The 9689-nt window shown below is 36.5% G+C and overlaps 1 protein-coding gene across 3 annotated transcripts; it reads right to left on the bottom strand.

Moving 5' to 3' along the window:
- Nucleotides 1-3085: 3085 nt before the first annotated feature.
- LOC127800627 (endo-1,4-beta-xylanase 1-like) lies at nucleotides 3086-8716 on the bottom strand. 3 transcript variants are annotated; one of them, XM_052335341.1, is made up of 9 exons: nucleotides 8474-8716; nucleotides 7981-8381; nucleotides 7826-7885; nucleotides 6750-7117; nucleotides 6515-6674; nucleotides 5912-6264; nucleotides 5284-5461; nucleotides 4602-5138; nucleotides 3086-4359 (listed from the first exon to the last, which is right to left on the bottom strand). In XM_052335341.1, the coding sequence occupies exons 2-9, from the start codon at nucleotides 8053-8055 to the stop codon at nucleotides 3244-3246; spliced, it is 2847 nt and encodes a 948-aa protein (XP_052191301.1). In that variant the 5' UTR covers nucleotides 8056-8381; nucleotides 8474-8716; the 3' UTR covers nucleotides 3086-3243. The 3 variants fall into 3 exon arrangements, with proteins under 3 accessions (XP_052191301.1, XP_052191303.1, XP_052191302.1); XM_052335343.1 differs by having other exon boundaries at nucleotides 7826-7903; XM_052335342.1 differs by lacking the exon at nucleotides 7826-7885.
- Nucleotides 8717-9689: the final 973 nt, after the last annotated feature.

A 9689-nucleotide genomic window follows, 5' to 3' on the forward strand; every position in this document is an offset into this window, starting at 1 on the left:
TTTATATAAAAACTAGTGTAAAAATAGCACTCTTATGATGATACATAAATTTGTAATGCATAACTAATAAATAATTAAATATTTATTTATAAAGTTTCATATTTATATGCGTGATTACGTATTGATTAGTGAAAAAATTAAGGAAAAGGTTAAGGAGTCTTTAGCAAGTCAACAAATGTGTCCTTTGCGCAAGGGGAAAGCTGGAAGGTTAAATCACTTCAACAGTTGACAACACTAATTAATGTGCACTGGCCATTGACTAAAAGTTAGGTTCAGATTGGAGATCTGGCTTTAAGCTGGCTATATTAGTTTGATTAGACTGGGAAGGTGGAAAAAAAATTGTACAACGTTAACAGCAATTTTGGATATATATATATATATGTATATATATATTACTGTTGTTCTTCCTTAATTAATTGTCCTTCTATTCCGGATAATCTCATTTTGATCAGTTGATTAATAGATTAGAATATGCATCTACTTTGTTCTTTTCTATTTTAACTTGATTAAAGTCAATAATATAAGCAATCTCCCCAACGGCATTACTTGCATAATAAAATATATCCTTGGAATTGAACATCATTATAACAATGTTAAAATTATTTTTATGCACTTTCATATTACTAGCACTTTGTCGTCATCTTATTGTTAGTTTTGGTAATTAATTTGCATGTCAAAGATGAAAAGTGCATTTTAAAAAAGATTAAAGACTGTCCTTTCGACACCTGAGGACTTGCCCACAATACTTATTTTGCCAATTCATTTCCAAATGAAGTGAAGGCTAGTGCTTATTTCTTATTAATTAAATCTGCATGGGCTTTTCAAAGTTAAATAAAAGATTAAAGAAAGAAGCTGTTAATGATGGAAAACACCTTTTCTTCATGCATTTCAAAAGCTTATCATCATTTTCCTAAGCAACAATACTGATGGCTGGCCAAAGTGGCAACAGAGAGAATCTTAGTGAAACTCTTTTAACCTAATCTTAGCATAAAAAATGAGTAATGATTTTATTTGTGTCCACTCTTAATTAAGCTGGCCCCTGTATGACGTGGATTTTCACTTAAACCCATTGCCTGTTTGCCACGTTGGTGGTCATGAACTTTAACAAATTTGAAGAGATCAAGAATTGACAGGGACATGCTACCTTAAAGTCTTTAACCCAATAACTCTCCCTTCTTAAATCTTGATAAATCACAGACATTAAAGTAAGAAAAGAAATCACATACTACCGACGCGACGTGATAATATAGTGGTGAATTTAGATTTTTAAGTTTTAATCTTATTTTTTTGAGTTCTTGTGTAATTTTTGGTTGTCACGTTAAGTTAAATTTAAAAGTAAAAGAATTATTAATTTTAATGGATCATCGTTGATATCCTTTAAAGACACATTGAGTATGCGTGACCTTGTGAATTCTTTAAAATGTTATAATATATAATAATTAAAAATTAATAATTATATATATAATGAGATTTTTCGAGAGAAGAATATGAGAATTCATAGAGGAATTAGATCTTCTTGTTTAATAACCCAAATTGCTTGATCACAGCCCAGGAGGCTACGAGAGTTCTCAAGTTCTGGTAACATTTTTTTATGATGATTAGTTTCAGAAAAAGCTACCAGAGTTCTAATAAAATAATCATGTTTATACGTAACGTGTGTCGTACATGCAAGGGGGGAGAGAGAGAGAGAGGGGGAGGGGGGGGGAGAGAGAGAGAAGGGGGGGCCGGGGGAAGGGGACATTGGGTAGGGTGTCTGAGCGTGGGGGGGTAGGGTGTGATCTGGAGGAGGGCGCGCGAGAACAGCGCGGGAGCTGTTTCCCAATGCACTCAGGACAATTTTAACTCTCTGTCACCCTTTCTTTGCTTTTTGCATTCTTTTTGGCCCCCACTCCTCTCTTTCTTTCTCTCTCTCTCTCTCTCTCTCTCTCTCTATTATTCATTATTCATTCCTTCCCAATTATTATCTTCCTTTTCTTAATATATAATGTCATTTTTCTATGTTAATAATACTTTATCACAAAATGATCCATCAAACATTATAATTTATTTTTATTTTAAAATATTAAAAGTAGTGAATGTTTGAGTAGTGACGAGCTATAGATATATATATATAATATATATAGTTGCAATGCAAGAGAAGAAGAAAAAGAAGAAGAAGAAGAAGAGGTTACTGTTGAACCCATGTGGGCTTGGGGCCCATATGGCAGCCCATGGCTGTGAGATTGGGATGAGACTGCTGTGGGCCCCCGCCAATGCTGTTTCTATCAAAGCGAAAGCGAGAAGTAGATGGTGGGAGCCTTTCATGTTTCACTTGATGTGATGTTGGGTCACCTTTGTGGGCTTTCATGGGCCCCCTAATTTTATATAATATATATTTTGTAATGGCACCTTCACCAATCATTATTGACAGCAATATTGCTCTATTGGTTCATTTCATGTGGATGGGTAATGCTCTATCGATTATTATTATTATTTTTTTTATCAAAATTTTACATAGAATGATACAAAAATGATTGCTTAATATGTGTCCATTAAAACATAGCAAGTTGATTTACAAAAAACGTTACTTTCACATTGTTTTGGTGACACTTTTCTCACTAAATTCAAAATATCAATTTTATTCACATTCCTACTGATGCCGATCCAATGAATAATGATTCATGAGAGTTGCCATATTCATATTATTATTCTATACCAAATAGTTGGCCCAAATGGGCATAAGTATAAAGTAATTGATTAATGATGCTAAACAAAATGGGAGAAAATAAAAAAAAAAAATTGTACAAAATAATGGGCAAAACTCTCGACATCAGCTTAATCATCAGTGGCCATATTGCGAGCTTATCTGTGAGTGGCTCTTTTGGGACCAATTATATTCAAGTCATGGCCCAAACCTTGCTGCCATTATTCAACCCAATTCAATCCCAAAACAAACTCTGTCCAGCAAGGGTCCGAGCCCAATAGTCCTTGCTCGGATGGGCCGTCCATGAGCCTAATATTATAGAAGGCCCAAAGCAAGAACTAGGGGTTGGCCTGGACATGCAACATGGAAACCAAACAAACAGACAAGTTGATGGGAGTTCATAATTTACAAACAGAGGCAACAGATCAAACTTTTTTTATTGAGGACGTGCACAACCATTGAACAGCAATAATAACATAGCATTTTCAGTTTTCCAAAGCATTATTCTTCAGCTTCACGGTTCACTTCGTGACTCCATTCTTTGAGACCTTGGATAGAAACTAGATGGCTATGGATACCACCAGTGGATCCTCGCCCTTGTCAACGGTGAATGTTTTGGAAACTTTCTTCAGGCCAATATCGATTTCCACGTTGTACGTGCCCTGAAAGCCTCTAAAACCGAATTGTCCTTGTTCGTCCATGTGCCCACGAGCATGGGAGAGCCACTCTTTCTTGAGAGCAAGGTACCTCTTACCGGCTTCATTGATATCGCCTTCTGCGTTCACAAGATGTGCATTGTCTCGGCTCATAAACAGCTCCCAGAAGCCCCAGAACATGACACCCTCCACTGCAGGATGAGCAAAAGCTTCTCGGAGCATCACTTCCAAGTCGTCTGCTCGAACGAATTCATTGGCAGATGACACATCAAGCTCGGTGAACCAGACTGGAAGACCAAGAATACCCAATTTATCCAGGGCTGAAGAAACAACGGGACCAACTGGGTAATCTATATGTCCCTGGATGCCAATCCCTCCCACGGGAGCTCCCTGTTCTTGCAGATCAAGGATGTGTTGGATGTACTTTTCTGGAGATGATTTCGTGTCACATCCGTCCTCAACGTGATAATCGTTCACAAATAGGACAGCAGATGGGTCTAGTTGGCTCGCAGTCTTGAACATGTATGTGCGGATATCTTTACCCAAATGATCTTGATAAAATGATCCATGCAGCATCTCGTTGTTCACATCGTAGTGCTTGAACTTCCCTTTGTAGCGTGTGAGGAGGCCATTTAAACGGTTCTGGACAGCTGTCATCATATCGTTTTTGTTCAGAGCTTTTATCCACGATTGAACCATGCTCTCCACCTCCCAGAAGATACAATGACCCCGGGTTGCAATGTTATTTCTCTGGCACAAGTTCAGGAGCTCATCAGCATCCTTGTAGTTGAAGTTTCCTCGTTGCGGCTCAGTCCAGTACCATTTCAACTCGTTTCCAAAGACTGCCCAATTGAAGTTTTTGGTAAAAAAACTAACAAAATCTTCATTGTCTATGTTCATTCGACTCACACATGACCCAAAGGGAAAGCTGTTATCAGTTTGCCTGATTTTGACAGAGGCGCCATGCAGAATGCTCGAGTCTGATCCAGAGAATTTCAAGATAACATCACGCTTGCGTACCTGCATTATAGAATAGGAGAATGCTTTAGCAAAACTTGCAGTAAAACATTTGATTCTTAATAACAATGTAGCTAACCAATTTATTTCAGAACATTGTAGATAGTAAAACAGTTACAATTTGCCAGAAAGCCAATATCTGTGAACTTCACAAGGACGGACGCAGCTTCTCATTTATAATCAGAATCCTAATTCACTATACTTTTTAAAAGAAAAATAGAATATAAATCATGTCTAGCAATTACCTTATCAGTCTGTCCCTTTAAAAGATTAAACCTTGCTTGTCGGTCAACTGGGAAAATTTGAATTCCAGCAACCATCAAATCAACACCCGAAGCAGGGCCTTGCACATAAACCATCACCTTGGCAGGTTGCTTCTCAATTCTAAAAGACCCACCAATTTCATGCCATCTGTCATCACTAATCTCAACTTGACCCCCATTAACCCATTGGTTGTCCACACTAAATGCAACATTCACATTCTGAGGCCCGCTTGCACCAGAGCCAATTCGAACCCACCCAGATACTTGGTAAGTCAAATATAGTTTTAGCTTATCAGTAATCATCTGAGCAGGACCCATCCAAGTTTGGGTGCGATTTGTCACCAGAATGCAGCGACCACTTAGGGGCTGATGAGGTCCAAGAGTATCTCTTGCCATTGGGGGAAGCACATGTGGTGAACCAGTTCGAACACTTAAAGTGCAACTACCAAGGGGAAACCACCCATTAGTGCCATCACTGAGGCTGCTGTTGGTGATTATGTTAACTCCAAAAGCTGGGTTCTGTGAAGTCAAAAAAAAAAAATCTTCTTATCTTAGAAACTATGATTTTGGCCTTAGTGAACAATGCCTATAGATTCAGGGAAAATAAGATATAAACTGATACACATTTCAAAGTCGGAGGAATCAAATTTCTTAGTGTACATACGTCAATAGTAGGTGGAGGAGATGGAGGGACTTTTTCAGCATGCTTTACAACTAAACTATTCAGGAGGATGTCAGTGCCCGGAGGTGGTCCTTCCAAATAAATCACCACTCTTTTAGGAGAGCCATTTAGAAGAAATTTCCCATGTAACTGTACCCAGTCTTTGTCTGTTGCCTGCAAACTTTAGAACAAACAAGCTTCTTTTTAGGCAAAGTTAAAGAACAGAAAAAAATTTCCAACACAAGTATGTTAGAAGTATGAAAAGTGCACAAAAAAATTTCCATCTCTACAAGTTAAAACCTTCAGATCAACATCCAAAATGCTGAAATGGAAGGCTTAGACATGAGCATGTCTCACATAAAAAGCAGGGTATGCAAGAGCACCCACCACTCTTGAACTTTAAGACACCTCTGATATCTAGCTCCAATATGGCAGCCAAATTTCTTATTTAGGTATTTATTTGATTGGTATTTATAAGAACCGTGGATGTCCCTCGAGAGTGGGTAATTGACACACAGCATCAATTAAATCTACATGCTATATCCCAAGCAAAATTATGACACAATGGCATCCAAGATAATACTAAAAAATTAATGTTAAAAAGTTCATATAATAAGGTGGGGAAACTAACTTGGCAATGCCTATGTACTGTTCACGAAGATCTGGTGTCTGAACCCACAATGTAGCCCGTACATCTGCACTAGTGACATTGTTACCATATATACGAACCACGGCAGTAGCCTCATAAGCAAGTTTTCGCTTTACTCTTGCAGTTATCTCCTGTTGAATACCATTCCAGGTCTGTGTACGTTCTGTTGCTGATGCAAAGAATTTTCCAGACATTGGAAGGATTTTCCCATCCCCCATGGAGTCATGCAAAACAATCTTGCAGCCTCTTCCAGACCAATTGTTAAGGCCATCTTCAAATTTTGGATTTAATATAATGTTCTCCTCTTCAATGACAGGACATATTGGGCTTATACTCTATCAAATCATGAAAGACGAAATAAGCCAAAACCTAATGAATTCATAAAAGTGGAAAACTGGTGTATTTTTTGACTTATAACAAAGAAGTTAGAGGGAAAGAAAAAAGGCTATAACTTTTCACAAAAGGAAAACTTGTCAAAAGCTCTTAATCTACTTAGTATTGAACCATGACATGTTATTTTCTGCTTTTCAGAAGTTTTTGTGTTCAAGTAGGGCAAATGGAAAGAGATTAAGATAATATACTTACGTCACACCCACTGATACCATGACATGAGATTACTACTGACTTTATGAGTAGGTCTACTTGAGGATCAGGCCCTTCCAAATAGAATATAATCCGGTCGGGCAAACATGGTAGTGAGAACGTGCCTTCCAATTTTGTCCACTGATCCCTCGGAACAGGCGTTCTGAAAATGGTGATTCTCATTAAGAAATTGTGTCTTGCATAAACAGAGATAATCATTATAAAAAAAAATGATCACCTTGCAATGAACAAATAGCTAGTGGCCGAATCCCCATTTTCTAGTTTCAGTGTGGCCTGGACATGAGTAAAGCTCTGAAGAGAGCTTGGCACACCAACCTGAGCAAGAACTGTATAAGTAATTCCTGGGGAAATTCTGCCAGTGATATCTTGTTCTAAACCTTGCCAGCATTCAGTCCGATTTGTAATAACAGCATAACTTCCACCAGCCTTAGCAAATAGTCCTTCATTGTGTCCAGACTCAGCTGAAACTACAAAGGCATCGCAACAGTTGGGATGCCATGAATCCAGCCCCTTTGAGAAGTCATGATTCAAGACAACATTAGTGCCAACACTTCCACTTGAATTGTTCATATTTCCATTTGTTTTCTGTAAAGAGAAACAAGTCAGTCTTCATTAGCCATGTAATTTCATTTTAATACTCAGTATGAAATTTCCCGCAGGGGTAACAAGGTAAACAACAACTCAAGGCTGCAGTGACATAGATGCTTCTTCACACAAATTATAATTCAGATATAACATCACTAGGCTTTTTACCAGCAGTATTTTTGGTTGTCCAGTTTCCCCAATGCTTTCATTCTTGACCATAAGTTCAGAAGTTAAACTAGGGGAGGCACTTCTCAATATTATTTCCAATACACATTTTTAACCAAAATTTTTAAATCTCAACACCCAGCAACTACACCACAGTTCTAATTATGGAAACAAGGAACACACATACACACACACAATTTCAGACGCTTAGATAAAACCAGTCACTGTGTTTATGTTTATTCCTGTGTCTCTCAAATTCAGAATTAAAGTCCTCAAATTCCAACTCTTAAGCGATCATCAATCATCATCCTCAACTGCATCTTATCCTAATCAAGTTAGGATCGATGACTTAGCATTCATAATGTCAACTGACTTCTAAATGTCACATTGATAATACAACTTCAAGAGATTGATGATGATCATCAATCACATTTGAAAAATATCATATTAACCCAACTTCAAGAAAAGCTCAGACCCTCATCAATCAAAAACCACCCAGAAACATAAAAGGGAAATGAAAGCAAGGAATAGAACGGGCCATGCCTCGGAGTCAGAGCCGTTGGCATTGCTGGCTGATGGGTTCTCCATAGATTCTCCTGATCTCTAAAGCAACCACAAAACCTACCAAATTCAGAATTCTATTGGAAAATTCAAAATGCCAAAGAAAGTGCAAAACAAAATAGAGCACTGCAAAGTACCAGGGATGAATGGCTGTGCTTCCGATGGATTGAAGAGACTCGAGCTGTGAAGCAACAAGCAGATAGCCTCCTCATTAAATAGGTAGGACCTTTTAGGGTTTGGGAATTTGCAAAGTGAAGTCTCTAGTGACCCCCAGATTAAGAACATCCCAACAAAATCATTGTCCTTTACGACTTTTAGTCTTCAAACCTCGTCTTCTTTGGCTTTATGCATCAGCTTACTTTGACTTGCAGATAGGGATAATCTTTTCCCCCCACTTCCAATGCTTGAATTAGAATGGAAGGTTTTTATTAATTTTATGCCTTCTACCCACCTTTCTTCCCTTCTTAAGTCTTCAATCACCAGAATATGTTTGGTTAGTTGAAGAGTGGCTTTCATTTCGTCGGAGTTTCAGTTTCTTCTGGTAAAGGGCATAAATTGATCAAGTAGTGTTAATGGGCAAGACCGACCAAATGCAAATCCAGAATCTAAGATAAGACTGAGATATATTACCGATTAAACAATGATAATCCCGGCTGTTCTTCCAGTAAACCGTGGGTGAAACCCATGGAGATGGAGTAACGAATGGTCCTGTCGGAGACCCTGGAAACAGGAAAAAGAGATGTTTTGGATTGTAGTAACGCTACGGCGCCGCCCAGAACCGAGATTCCTGATGTAGATCTTCCCGATTCTCGTTTCTTTTTCACTTCTTCTCCTTCAGCTCTGTTGGTGTTTGGAACGCGTGGGAGAAGGAAAATAAAATATTCTCTTTTATCTTTCATTCCCCACCTCTCTTTTATTTATTTTTCTTATGTTTTAGTCTTTTTAATTTTAACTGTTCTCTTAAAATAAAAATAAGAAAAATTGTTTTTTTTTTTTTTTAATTTTTAGTCTTTTTTTCTTGCAAAAATAATAATATTTTTATAATGTATTAATAATATTTTCACAGTCACTTTTTTCTAAATAAATAATATTTTATAATCTATTAACAATATTTTTATAAAGTTTAAATGATAACTATTAAACTTGGTTAATATGCATGCATTAAGGCTAATTAAATTAGTGTAGCGGTAGTCACTTGGTTTCATCTGATTCCATTTGACTGGGCTTCTTCACATATTGCACCTTTATTAATTTTAAATCTTCAGGCTTTAATTTATTCTACTTCTACTTTAGGAGATAATTTGGCCCTTTTTATATATTCAAAACAATACTGTAGAACGAATAAAAAGAATTTTTGAGGAAACTAAAAAATACAATGAAAACTACGTACAAAAGTATAATTAAATAAAATTCTTTTCTCAATCAGCCATATTCTTTTCTTTTTTTCAAAAAAAAAAAAAATTGACAATTGCCATATTTTTGTTGTTATTATAATGTGTTTATGTAGTTTATACATATCATATAATTATTTATATGCAAAGGAAAATTCTTCTGGATGTGTAGTTAGTTCCTTACTTAATTTGACATATTAAAATGTTTATTAAGTGAATCTCCACTGTTTGATTTAAAATAAAACACTAATCATCCATTAATAGCAATACTACCATTCCATTTAACTTTAAAATCATAAAAGGCCAAAATATGTTTATATACACATATATGGCATTAAAAATAAATTTTCATGCAATAATTACACATTTTTCCATAATATTACTAACTGCATAAATTTTAAACGTAATTTATTTCAATTAAATAGCCAAATGCATAATAAAATGTAAAATGTAGG

The sequence above is a fragment of the Diospyros lotus genome, chromosome 4 (genome assembly GCF_014633365.1).
Source record: "Diospyros lotus cultivar Yz01 chromosome 4, ASM1463336v1, whole genome shotgun sequence".
Taxonomy (NCBI): Eukaryota; Viridiplantae; Streptophyta; class Magnoliopsida; order Ericales; family Ebenaceae; genus Diospyros; species Diospyros lotus.

Coding starts and splice junctions, on each gene's coding strand:
- LOC127800627 (XM_052335341.1), bottom strand. CDS start 8,055: ATGAGGAGGCTATCTGCTTGTTGCTTCACAGCTCGAGTCTCTTCAATC. Junction 7,118..7,825: donor CCAACGGCTCTGACTCCGAG/GCATGGCCCGTT, acceptor TTCTCTTTACAG/AAAACAAATGGAAATATGAA. Junction 5,462..5,911: donor CAGTACATAGGCATTGCCAA/GTTAGTTTCCCC, acceptor TTTGTTCTAAAG/TTTGCAGGCAACAGACAAAG.